Raw genomic sequence first — 21226 nt, 5'->3', positions numbered from 1 at the left:
TATGTGCTAACGCTCGACTGCCCATATGTGCTTCGCAAATTCCTTTGTGAACCTCTGCCAAGGCAGTTTCGGCTCATTCTGGTCCAACACACCTAAGTAATGGTCCAGAAAAGGACCTTTGGTAGAGCCTCCTATTCGGAATGGTGTGTCTTGCCACCCGAACTCTAATGGATCGAGCTTCTTTTGAATCTTTGGGAAGTTTGTTATCTCAAATGTACTCCACGATCGAGTCCATCCAAGATCTTTTTCTTTCTATATAGGATACCTCGTTCGCCCTAGCACTTGGGAAGCACAATTCCTCGATATAGACTGATGGTCCTAGGGTCTTTTCCTTAGCGTTGGCCAACCTTGAAAATTCATCTGCTATAGTGCTTTCCTTCCTAGGTATCTGACATACCTTAACATCTCAGAATTCTTTTTGGAGATTACGAATCAACTCTTGGTACTTCTGTAGTTGAGGCTCTTTTATTCCATACTCTCCTTCTACTTGGTTGACTATGAGTTGTGAATCACTATATATAGTCATGTCTGGCTCTGCTAGAGCTTTAGCGAGTCGAAGCCCAGTAACGAAAGCCTCATATTCTGCTTCGTTGTTACTTGCCTCAAATCCAAACCTCAGAGCGTATCGAATAAGAAATCCCCTTGGACTCTTCAATAAGACGCCTGCCCCCGATCCGTATTTGCTGCTAGAACCGTCGACATAAATATGCCACATGTTCGAGAGTGTTGGTTGGTTTTCTTCCTCGATCGGGGTTGTTGACTCTACTATAAAGTCGGCCAAGGCCTGTGCTTTAATAGCGGTTTGGGGTTTGAAGTCCACCTGGAATTCTCCCAGCTCTACCGACCATGCCACCATTCTTCCAGATAAATCAGGTTTAAATAAAACCATTTTGAGAGGAAAATTAGTCAATACCTTAATCACATGAGCTTGGAAGTATGGTCTTAGCTTTCGAGCCACTATCATAAGCGCCAGAGCCTGCTTCTCAATCACCAAATATCTTGTTTCTGCGTCCAAGAGTACGTGACTGACATAATATATAGGCCACTACTTCTTTTCCCTTTCCCAAATGAGAACTGCGCTTACGGCCGATTGTGAAGTTGCTAGATACACTTGTAAGGTTTCTCCCTTCTCAGGTCTAGAGAGCAAAGGTAGCCGCCAGAGCCTGGTCTTTAGTTCCTCAAATGCCTTCTGACATTTGTCTGTCCACCGAGCCTCTTTACCTCCCCTTAAATCTTTCAGGGCTTTGAAGAAAGGTAAGCATTTTTCTCCCGACTGTGAAATGAATCAGGTTAAAGCCGCTATCAGTCCCGTTAGGCATTGCACATCCCAAACAGTCTTTGGAGGCTCCATGTTGATCAGGGCTTGTATCTTGATAGGTTTTGCTTCGATTCCTCTTTGGGAAACCATAAACCCTAGGAATTTTCCCGAAGATACTCCGAAGGCGCATTTCTCCAGGTTCAACTTCATTTGGTATTTTCTTACAATAGAAAATACTTCTTTGAGATCCGCAATGTGCCCCCGCCCGTTGGAGACTTTTTACTAGCATATCATCTACATATGCTTCCATATTTTTCTTGATCGGATTACTAAAGACCTTGTTCGTAGCCCTTTGGTAGGTAGCTCCTGCATTTTTCAACCCGAATGGTATGACTTTGTTGAAATAACTTTCCTAATCGGTTATAAAGGCCATGAATCTCTCATCTTCCTTATTCATTAGGATTTGATTGTATACAGAATAAGCATCCATGAAACTCAACTTTTCGTAACCTGCAGCTGCATCGATCGAAGATCTATTTGGGGGAGCGGGTAACAGTCCTTTGGACACGCCTTTTAAGATCCGTGTAATCAATACACATTCTACACTTCTTGTTCAATTTTTTCACCATCACAACATTGGCCAGCCACATTGGGCACTCTATGGTTTCAATAAAGCCCAAACTCTTTAGCTTCTCGACCTCTCCTCTGATTGCCTTGTGCTTTTCAATCGAGAAGTTTTGTCTTTTCTGAATTACTGGTTTGATGTTTGAGTTGATCCAGAGCTTATGTAGGCTACCGCTTGGTCGATACCTGGCATATCGTCGGCTGACCATGCAAACACATCTATGCTTTCCCAAAGGAACGCCTTTAATTCTTCCTTAAAGCTTTCTAGTTGCTCTACCCAATATGAGTAGCTTTTGTTTCGTCTCCTGGCTGCAACAGGATTAGTTCTAACTTTTCCACGAGTTCGGGTCTCTGCATGGTGTCTTCATCCTGATCGTCTCTTACCTAGATTGGTAAGGCTGTGGCTTTTTCAAGTCCAGCTTATCATTGAGATAGGCTACATAACACTATTGGGAAAGCCTCTGATCCGATGTTACTTGACCAATTCCCTTTTCAGTTGGGAACTTTATCTTCATATGCCTAGGTGAAACTATCGCGCCTAGCTTTGTTAGTGAAGGCCTACCGAGGATGACATTGTAAGCAGGGAGGTCCCGAACGACCAGGAAATTTACCCAAATAGTGGATTCTTTCGGGAAATTTCCCACCGAAAGGTCCAACTGAATTGACCCTTCGGCTACGACCGACGAACCAGCGAATCCGTAAAGATGAGTGCATGATGGCTTCATTAGTTCTTGCTCGATCCTTAGCTTCTGATAAGCTTCGTAAGACAGGAGGTCAGCCGAAGATCCCGTGTCAACTAAGACTCTGTGCCCCTCTCGTCGCCCAATTTCAACTTTGATTACTATCGCATCGTCATGAGGTAGGCATACCCCCAATTCATCTTCTTCATCGAAGGTGATGGGATTCTCCTCCAATTTATTTCGTTTATAGGATTCTCTTATTCCCACAAACTTTGACTTCACTTTTAGCTTCCTTAGGGATTTAGGTTCGGTCACTCCAAATATCGTAAGAATAGGGGATTGGCTAGGCCCGACCACCTCTTTCCCCTTTTTTGATTTCGGAGTTTCAACCCGGTGCTCTCTGCTTCCCGAACGTTCCCTTTTCTCGATGGTCATCCTTTGTTTGTTTTCTCGACCTTTAACAACGCTGGCGAGGTGTCCCTAGTTTATTAATCTCTCGATATCAGCTTTTAGGTGTCTACACTCATTTGTGTAGTGCCCGTAATCCTTATGAAAACGGTAGTATTTCTCCCTATTTTTTTTCTCCCGTCTTCGATATTATTTTTATGGCCATTTCAAGATATCTTGGGGTTCTTGATTTGCATCAAGATTCTCGATCAAGGAGCGTTCAGGGGCGTGTAATCATCTTGATCGAGAGAGCGTCGTCTCCAAGTCGATCGTGGCTTTCTGGCCCGATCGATGATGGGCTGCTTCTATTTCTGGCTCCGTTCGGGAGCCTTCTTCTCTTTGCTGAGCGCTATTGGCTCTCCTTAACATGTGTCAAGTATCTCTATCACTTTTGCTTATTTTTGACACTGTTGTACCAATTCTGAATAGGTGGTAGGCATATCTTGAGGTAGTAACTCCAAAGAACTTTCGATTTGTGAGTCCAAGAAACAAAGCGCTTTGGCCACTTATTCGTCCAAACTTTCAATCTCCATGGTGACTTTGTTGAATCTCTTCAGGTATTCTCGAATTGATTCATTCTTCCCCTGCTTGATCATAAATAGGGTTTCCTTTGTCTTCTTAATCTGAATGTCACTTTGGAAATGTCCGATAAACTTTCGGGCCAAATCCTTAAAATTGACAATCCTTCCCGAAGGAAGGTTTGAGAACCACTTCTATGCTGCCCTGGTTAGGGAGGAACCAAACACTTTGCATAGAATTTCATCAGAGTTCCTTGCTACCGCCATAGTCTGCTGGTAGTAACTAATATGGGCAATGCGATCTCCCAAACCGTTGAACGAAGTGAACGTGGGGAGTCGAAAATTGTGTGGAAACTCGTACTCAACAATGGCCTCCACGAATGGAGTTTTCTTGATGACCGAATATATTTCATCCGTCTTTCTCCCTTGGGAGAGCTGCCCTAATCTTTGATTTATATCAGCCAGCTCATGACCAATATGCAAGGATCGTCTATCATTAGCTCGAATGGCTTCTCAACCCGAACATCTAGATGTTGGGGAGTGAGTGCGAACTCCTTTTAGCAATCTCGTTATGGATTCAGTTCGGCTAGCTTGCGGCCTATCATACCGATCGTCTCTCCTGGGTAATTCCCCAGTTATCAGTTCTCGGACTCGCCTTTGGGGATCCCTCCGATCCATACGGGCCAAAATTCTAGCCTTCGGTCGGTTGTCTGTCTCCTTCGTTGGAGGGTCGTCGTGCGAGAGATATTTTCCCATCTGCTTCTCCCGCACGTCTTCTAGACTCCAACTGATCAAGAGCTTGTGGAGCGACTACTTGCCTGAACATTGTACAGAGCATATATTGCATCTCTAAGAATTGAACATGCATTTGATCCAATTGCTGTTGAAGAAGATTCAAATGGTTTTCATGTTCGTTGCCATCCACTCCATCTTGACGAACTTCTTGGGCTCGACTTCCTTTAGGAATATCCAATGGCTCATTCCCATCAGGAGGACGGAGATTCAATTCTCGCTGAGCCACTGCGCTGCCGCCGATTTGGCAACTTCTTGAAGCGTTTCCCACGACGGCTGCTGCTGATGTGTTTATATAGATTTTGCCTCCAATTCTCGACTGTTGAGTGAATTCTCGATCTCTTTAGATGACCGTCCGATCATAGGGTTTTGCGCTAGATATCCAGGGGTGCAGGTAGTTACAGATCTTAGCACAATTCCCTCTCCGCCTTAACGATAGTTGCTTCTTACAAGTTAGCTTCGCCTACCGCAAGATTCGGGAGGTCGTTCGTGACTGGTAGCTAAAGTGCGGCGCCTTCACGACCGTTTAGATTAGGTTAAGGTGGGTCCCAATTGTGGTCTAACCAGGGCGAAGGCTGTGAACCTGGTCCAATGGGTTCAGTGCAATTTTCCTCGTATCATAGATAAATAAAAGATGCCACATCGTTACTTAACTAATGAAACTTAACGACAAGGGGCATCAATAATTATAGGAAAAGTTTAAGGTTGAATCAGTAATTTCAAAAAGTATAGAGAATATAGTAGTAATTAAGCAATAGTACAAGGGGCAATAATAAGTATCCCAAACAAGTAAGAAAAAAATACATGTGGAATCCACTGTAATATGGTGGAAAATAGGTAAATAAAAAATTTTATGAAAAAATTACAAATATAGGTTCCACTTTTATTATATTACTCATGCCACATCATTAGATATGTTTTCTTAAATTATAGAAGTTTGTGCCCAAATTTTTCACTCCATTTAACCAAACAAACATGTTTCTGGGATTGCCTATAAATTTAATTTTTTTCACCATTTTTCCCCCTCATTTCAAATTTTGCAAAAAAATGATGCCCTACTGGTAGAATGATGGGGTTAAGAGATGTCTGATGAGCACATTTATGTGTGAAATCTTATGGCATAAAGCATGCATTTTATACACTTAGAGTGGAGTTACCTTGGGTTTTATGTTGTTTTTGCAGATTTTAGGATTTTTCAAGATTTAAGCAAATATTTGGAGTTTTGGGCTTGAATCATGCAATTTTACACGTCAAGAAATCCATTCAAATTCTCAAATGCAAAAATGGGCCTGATCTGGAGCATAATGGGCTAGAGATGTGTGATTATGGGCCAACATCGAAATATTGAAGAAATAAAGAAGGCAAATTTGATCTACGGCTGAGATTATAAATTATCAGTAAAAAATACATAGATATTATTGAGAGAAAAAGAGGAAAAAGAATTATATTTAGAGAAAGAAAAAGAGGAAAAAGAATTATATTTAGAGAAGAAAGAGGCAAAAATCCCGTTTTTGAATGTCTCAGTCCAGTTTTGATCAAGCCCTTCATCGAACGGGAATCCGGTGTCCGATCGAGCTGATTTTTGGAGGAGAGCTTCACGACTTCTTAAAACTAAAATCCAATGGTGGAATTATGCATCTGATATCTCTAAGTTGGCACGATTGGTACGTCAAAACCCTAATTGGCTGAGTCAGATAAGAACCCTGAGTTTTATTCAAATTCAAATTCAGCCATGCCTCATACCTCATGTAAACTCTATAAAAGGAGAGCATACTCCATCAAAGGAGAACGTGTTCTAGAGCTTAGTAGAAGCATTCTTTCTTCTCTCTTCAGTTTATTTAGGCTTTCTCTAGTTTTCTTTGCTTGCATTTGTAAGATTTAAATTTCTAGATTGAATGTTTAGGTTTAATTTTTTTTATGTAATGCAATTCAAGTTCAAGTTTCAAGTTTTTAGATTCGTTTTTCTCTGGGTCTAGCAATTGCATATTTAGATCATTCTAGATCAAGATTTGGTTGTTAGGGTTGGTTGAGATTCGAATCGTTTATTCAATTTGCAAGTAAGTAACCTTTTTTATTAATCTTCTCTCCTCCCTCCATTCCAGCTTCTATCTACCCCTCCATACTCTTAATTTAGGATTTACTTTAAGCATTATTTATTGTTCTCCCTTCCCCTGGATCCTTGATCAGAGATGCCTACAGTCGTGCCTCTCTTTGGTTAAGGTTTCCATTTTATTTTCTGCAATTTACTTTTTGTTATTTACTTTTTGCAATTTACTTTCTGTTATTTACTTTCTGCAATTTACTTTCAACACTGTTTATTGTTCTCCCTTCCCCTGGATTCTTGATCAGAGATGCCTACAGTCGTGCCTCTCTTTAGTTAAGGTTTCCTTTTCCTTTTATTGCTTTGTTTATTGCTCTATTATTTACTTTCTGCACTATTTCTTTTCTTCTTTAATATCCGTTCCCCCGATCGATGGACTATAAGCTACGGCAAAGGGTCCACGGTCAAAGTCATTATTATTATACTCCCCTTCCCTCGATCCAAAGCTGACTCTCGGATCACTTCCATTTTCCTTTTATTTTTATTGTTTGCATTTTTTTCCGGTCTTTTATTTATGCATTGATTGTATTTCCTTTATTTTTCGTTTCAATTCGATTGCATTAGATATATAGATTATGATCGTTTAGTTAGTTAATTCGTTAACAAAAATTGAATCATTCCACTCTAGCATTACTATTAAGAAGTTGAATTCTAAGTGGCATATCTCCTTGAGATCGACCCGTTAGCTACACGATACCGTGCGCTTGTGGTTACTTTTAATTTCACAAACAAGTTTTTGGGGGCATTGCCGGGGAGGTATTAGTCCACTTTATTTTTCTCATTCTTAGGTAAATTGAAGTGTTTAAAAAAATTCAAAGATATTACTCTTAACTTGAGTAGAAACAAAAACGTATAGTAGTCCCCACTCTACTGCGGAATCCCCTGGATTGGATTGTAGGTGGTTCTGAAGACTATACGGATTCCCTTGCTGTCAAACTTATACAACACTCATCTATACGGCAACCTTACAGCTTTGGAATCATTGTTTCAATCTTTGTGGTGGGAAATTCACTACTTTCCCTTCGTTTTTGTTATTTTCTTTTCTTTTATTCTTTAGTTAGTTTATTTATTTAAAAAAATCTCATTCTTTCATAAGAGCCATTAATTGCATTAGGTGGTTAGTGCATGTGTGTCTGGACTCGTGATTCCATAAATAGAATTGTCCGAGTGTCTACCTTGACCATGGCAGGTCTACCTCCGCCACCTCCATCTAAGAGTCTTAGAGATAGATTTTATCCAACCAGATCTGCACAACCCTTCTGTATACGTTTACCTGTTGTGAGGGGTAATAATTTTGAGCTTAAATCTCATTATGTGTCTATGTTACCCCAATTTCATGGATTATCTGATCAAGATGCATATTTGTTCCTTAGGAAGTTTGAGGAGGTTTGTGTCCTTATGAAGGTACAACAACTCACTGATGATGCTGTAAGACTATGGTTCATTACATTTGCATTAAAGGATCAAGCCAAAAAGTGGCTTTATAGCTTACCTAGGGATAGCATTACACATGGGAGCAATTTACTGTCCTACTTTTGAATAAATTCTTTCCTTTCTCTAAGACGAACAAAATAAGAAATGATATTCTTCAATTTCGTCAGAAACCCAATGAGTACTTTGCTAAGGTAATGGAGAGGTTCCAAAGCCTTCTCCAAGAATGCCCTCACCATGGTATAGAATTATGGCATTTATGCCAAATAATTTATGAGGGTATCGATTATCAAACAAAGCAACTCTTGGAATCTATGTGCCCCACAGGATTTACATCGTTCATTGATGATTCCGAAGCTTTGGAATTTCTTTTAGACCTAGCAGATAGAACTAGAGAATGGGAGTCAACCCAAGAATCTGAAAGGACTAGTAGGGGATATTTTGTTGATAGCCAAGTTCATAAGGAAGCACAATTATATAATATTTTGAAAAAGTTAGAGACTTTGGTAGTAAAAGCTGCACCACCACCACCTAGTCAAGCACATTTTATTGACAAATCTATTGCTACGTGTGCATGGTGTCAGTCTCCTATGCATGTAATTGAGGAATGCCCTAGCTATTCTGGAGGCCAACATGAAAATGTCAGTGCCATGTTTCCAAACCCGTACAGTAACACGTACAATTCTGGGTGGAAGAATCATCCTACTTTTCATGGTCTCAAGGGCAAAACCAAAATGGATTAAGCAATTATTCCACACAAAATCAATTTGGTGCCCCTCAAAAACAAAGTGCCCAATTTTCTCATAATCAAAATGTCCAGTTCCTTCAAGCCCCTAATTTTCATAATGCTAATTTAGCTAGGCTTGCCAATCCACCTAGTGTGCCTCATATGCCTCTCATTGCACAAAATCAATCATCATTTGGTTTCAATAGAGGTAATAATCTAGAGTTTTCTTGTCTTTCTACTTTAGAGAAGAATATGGAAGTACTTTCTAGCACCTTCATGACTTCTATGCATAATATGGGAAAACAAATTTTCACTTTTACAAATGCTTTGTCTGAGCAAGAAAAAGGTAAAATGCCTAGCCAACCTAAGTTAAATCCTAAGATTCAGATTCAACAAAGACCATCAAATTTAACAAATTAAGTCAACCAAGTTGAATCCTCCCCTTCTTCTTTAGCTTCAATTAATTCTGTGTCTGCATTGAGAAGTGGGAAAGGGTATTTAATAGGTGAGTCACATATTAATGAAAAGAGCAAGATTAGTGACCATTGTGATGAGGAGAGTATTCAAGTATCTCCTAATGAGGGTTTGTCTGAGAAACCCATAGAAGTTGAGGATGAGCCAATTACTGTAGCAGTACCTAAGTTTGTTGAAACACTATCTGAAACTTTGGAGTTTAATATGTTTAGGATAGGGAAACAACCACAAATAGAAGAAGAGATCAATATGCTTGAGAAGTCTTTGGATTTTCCTAATGATTTGATTACCAACTTTGAGATTGATTTTGATTCTGAACTTCAAGAATGTATGGATATGTTGGATGATGATAGTGAAACTTTCTTTCCTGAAGTCTTAAATTTTCACACACCTTTGGAGCCTATTGAACCTCTATCCTTCTCCATCTCCACTCCCAAGCCCTCAATAATTGAACCCCCCAAACTAGAATTGAAAGAGTTGCCTTCTAATTTGAAGTATGCTTTCCTGGGACAAGATAATCATCTTCCTGTCATTGTTGTCTTTGATTTAACTTTTGACAAAGTAGAAGAGTTGATCACACTGTTGAATGATAATAGAGAAGCATTGGGTTGGTTTGTCACTCATATCAAAGGTCTAAGCTCTTCAATTGAACAGCATCATATTCATCTTATGAAAGATGCAAAACCTTCTAGAGAACTTCAACGTATGATGAGAACTTTCTTTAACACTGTGAATGTTTTTCTTGAGATCTTTAGAGATGATTTTTCGATTCACATTTTTTCTTATAGTGGTAAGTATTCCCGCCAGTCACGCAGGTGACCCGGGTTTGATCCCCTGCAACGGCGCCAGATTCCCCCCACACTTAGACTAAGCTTGTCCTCAAGCAAAAATTAAAGAAAAATAGAAATGCACGTAAGAAACTAGTGCAACAAAATAAATCATAACTCACTTTCGTAGGAATCACGGTTACACTTCGCATGTGTAACAGGCCTTTAAACCACTAGGTTACCCCTAGAGGACGAGTTTTGTCTCGTGGATGTTTGCAGTGAATGTACATCCAAAATTCCAATTTTAGCTCAAAATAAAACATTGCAAATTCCAACTCTAACAATTGGTAAGTACTCATACAAGATCTATAGCTATGACAATTTTTCTCACCATTGATTTAAGATCCCCCACACTTGAACTTTATTACCCCATATTGATTCTTGAGACTTAGCATATATCTCAATCAAAGACTCACCTTATATCTTTCAAGTACACCTCTCCTTTAAGCAAAACCACTCATAAAGTAAGGGGACAAAGGACTAAGGTTTTGAAGTATTTTTGACCAAACAATTTTACCAAGGCATTGATGACACTTGTATTTATCTCTCTCTTTTCTTTTGAGTAGTGAACTCTACATTACTCCACTACGGTTGGCTTGAATGACATGGTGGAGCAAACACCAGAATCCCAAGTTACTTTGTAGCTTTGCTTTGCATATGGCCACGTAGATAGTGATGTGAGAGTTCTTTTCAATAATCTCATTCCTATGAGTTTTGATCAAGTCACCTTGATTCCTGAGTCGGAGTGCCCTATCTAGTTCCAAGGAATTCAACTTTTACTTTCTACTCTTTTTTTTTTCTTCTTCTTTTCTTTTGTCATGCCATACACAAAATTGATCTCAACTTCTAGCCAAAGAAACAAGGATCCACAAAACACATAGATGGTCCAACGCCTTAAGTTAAGGGCCTTTAATTTTTCTAAAGAAAATATCATCTCAACATATATACAAATTACCTTCCTCTCAATAGGGTTTTTATGTGTTCATGATGGGTATCAAAATCACTCTCATTTCACACATCATAGCAATTGAAAGAATATGTATACTAATCAAAAGTCAAAGTTAAAATCTACAACGAAGCTATACCCCCCCCCCCCCACACTTAAGTAATGAAATCTCCTCAATGCATGCATGCTAAACAAGGAAGACAAATGAGGGGTATACCTTTCAGTCAAGATGTGCTTATCATGGGAAGCTTTAGTCTTATCTTCAATATCAATGTATGATGGGGAAGGCACTCCAAATAAGAAACACCGTGAATCGAAAAATCATCTCTAAAGATCTCAAGAAAAACATTCACAATGTTAAGGAAAATTCTCATCATACGTTGAGGTTCTCTAGAACCGGTGAGTTATATCCGTGAGGGGACATGAATCACATTGTGGGGACCATTTAGAGTTGCATATGGATAGACTTGGGCTCATGGGCGTTCAAGACCGGTAACCAACCCGTGAGAGGACATGAGAGCTTCCCGTTTACTATATGTGGATGACCTATAGGGTTGATGAGTCCATAGTCTGAGTTGGTTGTAGCCATAGGATATGCTGACTCTAGTGTGAAGGATACCAGAAAGGATCGCCAAGGGCGAGGAATGAACGTATCTGGATCTGAGTTGATATGACCAAGTAGAAGACTTGCATTGGGCTAGGCTTTACCTTGACATGCGCCAATACTTAGACCAAACGGTGATGTGAGAGAGAGGTGACTTAACCCCTAACCATGGATTGTCCAAGATGGATGAAGGACCCACTACCAACCGACGTTGTGTGATGAGACCTACCCAAAGAAGTATGGTGCTATGACTTAAAGCATGTCTGCCTATAGAGACCAGCATACATAGAGTTAGACTCATACATGCATTGTTGTCTCATATCATATCACTTTATGTTTTGTTTGTGATACTATGCTATTTATGCTATTATGGAATAACTTGCCTTGCTGAGTTTCTTTTGAAACTCACTCATTTTTGTACAATATCTTTTGTTAGACTATTCTATAGGTTTCGATGGCTATGAAGCGCAATATAAAGAAGCGCAATATGAAGAAGCGCAAGATGAAGAAGCGTACCATACGCAAAGTGTTGGCGATTATGAAGATTACTGTGAGGATCCCTCGAGTGGTCTCTCTTATTTCAAGGATTAGTCCTACTGTGGAGTGGGAGCGTCTGAGCATCATCGATGAAGTCTATGTTTATGAGGACATCCTTTATAAAGTAGAAAAGACTCTAGTTTAGTTAGATTATATCTTTCTTTCCTGTCTTTAGAAGCGGTTGTAATCCCATTTGATTTTCGAACTACATTCCGCTATACTCGTGGAGTGAGATTCCACCTCACTCTACTTTTGATTTATATATCTATTGGTATCTTTTCCGCACTCTGATGATTATCTCGTTACTTATCTATGATTCATTTGAATAATATTGTTAACATTGATTTAGTCATGTTCTTGATTATATTGTTGTGAATGTGGGAGGATGATTTCACTAACTACTGGATCTTGTGGACTGTGGATCACACACTCGGGTATGCCAGATAGGGTACCGGCTGGGTGGATGTGACAAATTGGTATCAGAGCCCCCAATTCCAAGTGAAATCCTAACCATAGAAACAATGATAGAACATTCCCGAGTCATAAATCCAAAAGTGACTCAAGTATTCTTAGAAGTGAATAATATAACACTTGAATTAGAAACTTAAAAGTGAAGAATAATATACTCTAAATAATACACAATAATTCTGATTTAACAAACATCACTTAATACAACAAAAGAAAATGCATAACATACAATAAGATGTTGAAACAAAAGTGAACTTCATTAATTTTAGGAAAGTTCTACAACAAGTTACATTGAGAAAGATAAAAGGAAATCCTAGTACAATCTATCTAAGACTACTCTCTCTCTGCTCTCTCAATGCTCTAACATCCTCTACAACCTGAGTCAACTGTGACTCCATCCTCTCCTGTCTCGCCTCTATCCTCCCTAACATGGAAGTCATAGAGCTCATCTGTGAACAGAGCTCCGTAGTCTCTGGAACTGTTAGTGAAGGGCCTCTGGTCTCAAAGTGTGATGATGTGAGAATATCCTGATGACCCTGATCTGCCTCACACCGAAATGCCGGAAGATAAGTGTGAGTAGATGACCGAAGCAAAGGTTTCGTATGCTCGGTGATGTCACAACCTCTAGCATGACGTTCTAGATGATGAAGGAAAGATCAATCTCGAAACCCTGGTATATGCGGTAAATCAATAGAGCATCCATCACTGATACTCTCTCGTGATGCCCTGCCTTTGGGATGATGTTGCGACCCACAATGCGACCGATGGTTCTAGCCGAATCTGTCATCTGTGCACTAGTTTGTGGTGTATAACACCTATCATCTCTCCAAAGTGTGATGCAAACCTCATACAGCTCATGTGGTAATAGAAAAGCATCTATCTCTGCCCCAGTCGGTATCCATACACACTCATGAGGATAGTGTGGTACTCTGAAGATCTCTGCCAGTGTACTAGTAGAAAATCGAATCCGTGTCTCTCGAACTCAACTCTCTAGGATCAACTCGAATGGACCTCGTCTCCGACCCTCCTCGACTGATGTAAGGTCGTTGTAGAACAACCTCACTAAATCCGGGTACACTGGAAGATACTCAGTAAAAAGATGCGTCCACTCCATCGTATCGAATCTCTGAGGGATCCGAAATGTGGTAAGCTGTCGTAGCCTGAGTAATCTGCCATACTCAATGCGGCACTGCTCAAAGAAGGCCTCATATAAGTACTCCGCTCGAGGTGTACTGATTAAGTCTCTGCGGTTAACTACGTCTCTCGGCTCCAAAAGTGGAACCTGACCTCTAGCTCTGCCTCTCCTTCCACCCTGTCGTCCACGTGGAGGTATGATGTCTATATAGCTGTAAAGAAGACAAGAAGAGACTTGACATTAATAGAATTTCAAAATTTAGCATGAAGGGTATTTTCGTAATTTTTCGAAAATTTTGATTTTGGCGAAATTTCAGTTTGAGCATACTAGTATGTGCATGATACTTAGAATAGTGTGTTAGCATGTTTTATTGGTGAAAAACATATCAATTTGAAGGATTAAAGGTAAAAATTCAGCAAGTATAGAAAGGGGGAAAATTTCTCAAATTAGGTCAAAATGCGATTTTTGAAGTTTGGAATTGGCTTAATCGATTTAGATACGCAATTTCTTCATATCATTGCAAGAATGTAGGAATTGATTTGAAGGCGAAACTCTTTGTGGTTTGAAAATGAGGAGAAGATTTTCAAAAGAAGGTTTTTGGTTGAGAAATCGTTAGCAAGAAACCATGAAATCGATAGCAAGCGTTATAAAGACATGACATTATATTAAGATCCCCTAGAACACATTCCTATATGTTCCTAGACATGTTTCCTAGCAATCCTAACAAGTAAATCATGATATTTGGAAGAATACATTTCAGTTTTGAAGTTGTAAAGCAAGGAAAAGAGAAATTCTACCTTAGATGATGTTGCAAGAATATTGAAGACTTGTTCTTGAAGTTAAATGGAATAGAATGACTCTTGAAGACCTTAGAGAACCTTGCCCTAGAGCTCTCCCATGAAGCTTGGTGTTTTGAAGTGAGAATGAAATGAAAAATGTGATTTTTAAGGTGTTTTTCAAGATCGCTTTTGCGTGGGTCAACTGCTTGGGTCGGATTGAAGACTCGACCCAGCCACTCGACCCAAGGTGTAAAATTTTGGAATTTGGGATAATTTTGGGATTTTGATATATAATTCTTGGGTGACTTTTCGATGATTAAAGTGATGATTTTTAGTCTTATTTGGATATGCTAAGACTAAGATTAAGTGGTTATTGATGGTATATTGGAAATTTTCGGTGTTTTTGACTTACTTTGATTTTTGCAGAATGGTTGTGCTAAGGAATCGCAATATTGGTTCTAATAGTACTGAAATGAGGAAGAAGTGCTTTATGGAGATACTCCTAATGGTAGCACTGGTCAGCAAAACCCATGTGAATGGTGATAATACGACCGGTATACCTAATGCTTCCGAAGTGAACAGCTTTCGTGATATTGCCAACATCATGGGCAACATCATGCAGCAGCAATCGAATCAGTTCAACCAGATGATGACGGGTTTCATGACTCTTCATACTGAGACTCGTACTGGTGTGAATGGAACTCCTCATACCGTAGTCCCTAATGCGGAAAGGTTAGCTGGAACTCCTCATACTCGTCTGATGGAAAGTTTTCTGAAGATGCAAGTGCCTTCTTTCACTGGGTGTTACTAAGGACACTTTGTTTCCTAACAAGTGGCTGAGGGAATTAGAGAAAGCATTCCGTCACTTGCGGTGTTCTCAAGCTACGTAAGATCTTGTTTGCCGAACATAAGCTTCAAGAAGAAGCGGATGCTTGGTGGACCTCCACTCGTCCTATTTTGGAAACCTTGCATGTTGGTGGATTAGCCTAGGAAATTTTCAAGGATGCATTTTGTAAGAACTATTTCCCTGAAGCAGTGACTGACGCTAAGGAAGCTGAGTTCATGGCCCTTACTCAAGGGCCTTTGTCGGTATTGGAATATCAAGAGAAGTTTGAGGAATTATTTTACTTTGCCCCTGATTTTGTAAGACCTGATCGTGCCAAAGCAAAGAAGTTTTTCAAGAGATTGCGTCCCGCAATCAAGGCTTATCTTACCGTGATTTCAATTGAGAGCTACGCTCAGGTAGTTCAAGTTTTGAAGAAGATTGAAGAAACTGAGAAGGAAAGTGCACGTGTGCAAAGGACGTGGCAGCCAAGGAACAATGGTTTGGTTGACCGTTCGGAAAGAAGATTCATTAGGCCTACTCCGTATCCTACTCCTAGTTTTCAGCCTAGAAGTGTGAGCCAAAATTCTAGTTTTGCACCGGCTGGACAGCAGCGTCAATTCAGTGGGAATAGGCCAATTGCGAATGTTCCAAGTGCTAAGCCAATGAGTGTGAACCCTCAACCTATGGGTCCGAAGCCTCCAGTAGTAGTACCTTCAGTTGGACCGCCAGTTTGTTTCTTTTGTAAGCAGCCCGGTCATTTTGCTCGTACTTGTCCCAAGAAGCCTAATCAGCCCTATACTCCTGTAGCGAAGAGTGTATCTGCTCCTGTGCCAGGAAAAGTGTTTAGTATATCTGGTACTGAACAAGATGCAAGTCATGAAGTTGTGACAGGTACTTTGTTAGTCGCTTCTATTCCTGCATTTGTATTGTTTGATACGGGTGCATCTCATTCATTCATTTTGTCTACATTCATTAGGAAGACTGACTTGTTACCTAAGAATTTGTCTAGTTGTTTAATGATTAGTACTCCTACTAGATCATTTGTGAAACTAGATAAAGTGATAGAAGAGTTTCCCATTTTGATTTGTGAGAAGAAATTGAAAGCCGATTTAGTGATTCATGACATGAAAGATTTTGATGTTATTATTGGAATTGATTGGTTGACAACCCATAAGGCTGTGATTGTTTGTTCTTCGAGGAAAATTCAATTTCAGATTAGTAGTAATTCAGCCTTTGAGTTTCAAGGTGATAAAGGAAGAGTTAGTAAGAAGACTTTGTCTGCTTTGATGCAAGTTTGTGCACTAGTGGAAAGTGCTACAGCTGAGAATGAAGTCAAGGAAGTGAAGAAGAAACTTGAAGAAGTTGAAGTTGTTTTTGATTTCAAGGATGTCTTTCCGGATGATTTATCAGGATTACCTCCGGATAGAGAGTTGGAATTTTCGATTGAATTAATTCCAAGTGCCGCTCCGCTATCTAAAGCTCTATATAGAATGGCGCCTACCGAGTTGAAAGAACTACAAGACCAGCTGAATGAACTCTTAGATAAATGTTATATACAGCCTAGTGTATCGCCTTGGGGAGCCCCAGTTTTGTTTGTTAAGAAGAAGGATGGTAGTATGCGTATGTGCATTGATTACCGTGAGTTAAACAAATTGACCATTAAGAATAGGTATCCGCTGCCTCGGATTGATGATCTTTTAGACCAGTTAAGAGGTGCAGCAGTGTTCTCGAAGATTGATTTGAGATCCGGATATCATCAGTTGAAGGTGAAAGCTAGTGACATTTGTAAGACAGCTTTTAGGACAAGATATGGTCATTTTGAGTTTAGAGTTATGCCTTTCGGTTTGACTAATGCTCCTGCTGTGTTTATGGACTTGATGAATCGAGTATTTCATGATGTGTTAGATAAGTTCGTTATTGTCTTTATCGATGACATTTTGATTTACTCAAAGAGCGAAGAAGAGCATCGGAAGCATCTTGGTATTACTTTGCAAAGACTAAGAGAGAAGAAGTTGTATGCCAAGTTTAGTAAGTGTGATTTCTGGCTTCCAAGAGTGGTATTTCTTGGTCATGTTGTTTCTGCCGAAGGTATTTGTGGCGATCCCGACAAGGTTAAGACAGTTGCCGAGTGGGAAAGACCGAAGACGGTGTCAAAAATAAGAAGTTTCTTAGGTTTGGCTGGTTATTATAGGAGATTTATTGAGAACTTTTCTAAGTTGGCTGCTCCTATGACTAAGCTAACTAGGAAAGAAGAGAAGTTTGTTTGGTCTGACGCATGTGAGAAGAATTTTCAAGAATTGAAGGATAGATTGACAAGTGCCCCGGTTTTGACAATACCCGATAATTCCGGTGGTCTGACAGTCTATATTGATGCGTCTAAGATTGGTTTGGGTTGTGTTTTAATGCAACATGGAAAGGTGATAGCTTATGCTTCAAGGCAATTGAAGGTGTATGAGCGGAATTATCCCACTCATGATTTGGAACTTGCAGCCGTTGTTTTTGCCCTAAAGATTTGGAGACATTACTTGTATGGTGAGAAGATTGCGATTTTCACAGATCATAAGAGCTTAAGGTATTTCTTTACCCAAAAGGAGTTAAATATGAGACAAAGAAGATGGTTGGAGTTAGTCTTCGATTATGATTGCGATATCCAAGATCATCCCGGTAAATAAAATGTTGTTGGGGATGCTCTTAGTAGGAAAAGTAACAAGAAGGATCTAGATTTGAATGCTTTGAGCAAGTCGTTGTTGAAGTCAATTTCAGATTTTGAATTGGAAGTTGTTTCGCAAAGTTCGGATGTTGTGCTTTCAGCCATGACAAGAAGATCCACCCTTAGGGATCGAATTGTTGCCTTGCAAGATTCGGATCCGGAATTGAAAGAGAAGATAGAGAAGATTTCTTTAAATTCTGATTTGGACCCTGATTTTAGTATATCTATGGATGGTGCCTTATTTTTTAGAGGAAGACTTTGTGTGCATGCAGTTGAAGAAGTTAAAAAGGAAAATTTGAAGGAAGCACACCAGTCGATCTTTACCGTACATCCAGGAGGTACAAAGATGTATAAGGATTTGAAAGAACATTTTTGGTGGATTGGATTGAAGGCTAATGTAGAAGATTTTGTAGCTAAGTGCGAGACTTGCCAACGTGTTAAAGCTATTCGACAACCTCTGTTTGGATTATTGCAGCCCCTACCCTTACCTGGTTGGAAATGGAAGAACATTACTATGGACTTCGTGACTAGTTTGCCTCGAACAAGTAGAGGTAATGACACTGTGTGGGTAATTGTTGATAGATTGACCAAATCAGCCCATTTTATTCCTATGAAGATCACTCACACTATGGATAAGTTAGCTAGGCTTTATGTGGACAATGTTGTTTGTCTGCATGGAGTGCCTGTGAGTATTGTGTCTGATCGTGACCATAGATTTACTTCTAGATTTTGGAATAGTTTGCAGAAAGCTTTGGGAACCCAGTTGAATTTGAGTACTGCTCACCACCCTCAATCTGATGGACAGTCTGAGCGGACAATTCAGATTTTGGAAGATATGCTTAGATCGTGTGTTGTTGATATGAGTGGTAATTGGGATGACCATTTAGCTTTGGTTGAGTTTGCCTATAACAATAGTTATCAGTCTACGATAGGCATGGCTCCTTTTAAAGCTTTATATGGAAACACTTGTAGGACACCTCTGTATTGGACTGAAACTGGAGAAAGAAAAGTGTTAGGACTTGAAATGATTGAAGCTACAAGTGCGATGGTAGATATGATAAGAGAAAGGATTAAGACCGCTCAGTCAAGACAAAAATCTTATGCTGATAGAAGAAGCTCAGATTTGGAATTTCAAGTTGGTGAGAACGTTTTTCTAAAGGTATCGCCTATGAAGGGTGTAATGAGGTTTAATGTTAAAGGAAAGCTTAGTCCTCGTTATATTGGACGTTATAAGATTCTTGAAAGGATTGGATCAGTTGCTTACCATTTGGCTTTGCCTCCGTCACTCGCTGAGACTCATAATGTATTTCATGTTTCAATGCTTCGGAAGTATGTTGAGAACCCAGATCACATACTACAGCAAGAACCTGAAGGACTTTGTGCTGATTTATCTTATAAGAAATAACCGGTTAAAATTTTGGATAGAAAGGACAAACAGTTAAGGAATCAAACTATCCCTTTGGTGAAGATTCAGTGGAAGAACCATACCCCTGAAGAAGCGTCTTGGGAGAAGGAAGAAGACATGAAGTAGAAGTTTCCTCATCTTTTTGGGAGTTCAGGTATACTTTCAATTTCGAGGACGAAATTTCTTTTAAGGAGGGGGGAATGTGAAACCCGGCCCTAACCTTAACCCAGATACTCTTTGATTGTAGGTCCGAAGACCCGAAGTAGAAGTGAAAGTCAACTATGGGCCATATTGGTAGAAGATATAGTGTTCGACTCTGAACATATGGAGATTGAAGATGGTGCTCCATACTTGAAGACAGTGTTGGATATAGAGAAGAGACTGCACCTTGATGAATAGAAGATTAGTTGATGACCTTAGAGCTTGGTGGGATATGATTTAAAGCCATTTTTCCATGCTAGGTATGTTATAGAATATGTGTTTAAAGTTTCGTTTGATTCCGAGTAGTGGAAGACCCTTAAATCCCTATTTTTGGCTTTGCTCTCAGCCTGGGTCGAGTGCTTGGGTTGACTGGGCCATGCTACCCAGCCAATTGAACCAGAGTTGCTGAACTCGAACAGAATCTTCTGTTTTGAGAATCTTGCTATATATACCCCATGACTTCGTGATTTTAGTATCCCTAGCCTCCATAACACTTAGAGAACGAAGGGAAACCATCTCCAAGCCTCCAAGAGTGAAGAAGAAGATCTAATCTTGCAATCTTGCAAACTCTCTCTCTTGTTCTTCAATTAAAGGTTAGTAATCTATCTTTTATGTTAATGATTTATTCTTTCTATGATCACTCTCATCTCTGAACTGGGATTATGATGAAGATGCTGCAACCTTGTAGTCATATCTTTACAATCTCTTTTCATTCTCTTGTACTATGATCATCTCATTCATTCTTGACATGATTCTTATGATTTCTTCTTAAACTATGATAATATTCCTATTTTGATTCATTCTAGCATTATAGATGCTTCTCTATGATTATTCATACCTCTGATCTATTGTGTTCTTGTATTAGAATGAGATCTAATCATCTCTAGTTCATCTCTTTCATTCATAGCATGTTTCCAATGAAAACTATGATTTTTCCAATATAGAAACTATGGTTCTAAATTAGTAAGTAATGTTTTAATGGTGGTTTGATGTCTAAATTATGCTTTTTAGTCTTAGACTACTGTGTTAGACAATCCCTCCAAGTTTCATCGCATTCCGGTTTGTGTAGCATAGGTTTCGGATAAAGATTCTCTTTTTATTTTCGGATTTGCTCTTGGGCAGATTGCCTGGGTCGACTGGAGCACTCAACCCAGCCAATCAACCCACAACAGCAGAATCTGTTTTCTTCGTCCGATTTGATTCGATTCATGCTTATTCTTTTAGGACTACTTCCTAATGATTATGTGATGCTATTCTAGGGTTTATTTGCTAGCTTTGGGTTCATCCTCTTGTCCGTCCGGAATATTCTCGAATCTATTTAAGGTAAGGAAAGTTGTTACCATATTAACATAGATTTGCATAGATTTAGTTTTTAATTTGGGAACTACTTAGATTTGCTACTGTTATGTTAGTTTCTATTATGATATGAATGCTGCAAGTACATTAGGATTTTATTTCCTTATTTACTTTATGTACTTGATTATGTATGAATACTTACTCATGTATGTTTTCTTATTTATTTAATCTTGTCTTATTATACTCTTTCATATGATGAGATATCTGTCGTGGATGATATGACTGAAATATGATTGTGATTGCTTAGGTATGATTTGGGATTGGGGAATGTCCTTTTGACATTTCTGTCCTTGGACCTCATTGGGAGTAGTATGGAATATTTCAAATGTTGTCATTTGACACTTTCCCGGATTTTTGGTTTTCATACCTAGGACTTGTCT

At 39.4% G+C, this 21226-nt stretch overlaps 1 protein-coding gene and 1 non-coding gene across 2 annotated transcripts; both read right to left on the bottom strand.

The window, feature by feature from the left end:
• Positions 1 to 406: 406 nt before the first annotated feature.
• Positions 407 to 856, bottom strand: LOC149008013 (uncharacterized). The gene has a single exon (XM_089167192.1). The coding sequence runs from the start codon at positions 854 to 856 to the stop codon at positions 407 to 409; it is 450 nt and encodes a 149-aa protein (XP_089023318.1).
• A 7132-nt stretch (positions 857 to 7988) lies between these two features.
• LOC149008012 (small nucleolar RNA R71) lies at positions 7989 to 8095 on the bottom strand. Its single transcript, XR_016175377.1, has one exon. It is a non-coding gene; the product is annotated as a small nucleolar RNA R71 (small nucleolar RNA).
• Between the last annotated feature and the right edge of the window lie 13131 nt (positions 8096 to 21226).

The sequence above is a fragment of the Hakea prostrata genome, chromosome 8, assembly GCF_041222555.1.
Source record: "Hakea prostrata isolate BN-2017 chromosome 8, UWA_Hpros_2, whole genome shotgun sequence".
In the NCBI taxonomy this organism is placed as follows: domain Eukaryota; kingdom Viridiplantae; phylum Streptophyta; class Magnoliopsida; order Proteales; family Proteaceae; genus Hakea; species Hakea prostrata.
This window is presented reverse-complemented; position numbering and strand designations above follow the sequence as displayed.

Bases quoted from the DNA above. Each gene is read 5' to 3' on its own strand.
- LOC149008013 (XM_089167192.1), bottom strand. From the start codon at position 856: ATGGTGGCATGGTCGGTAGAGCTGGGAGAATTCCAGGTGGACTTCAAA.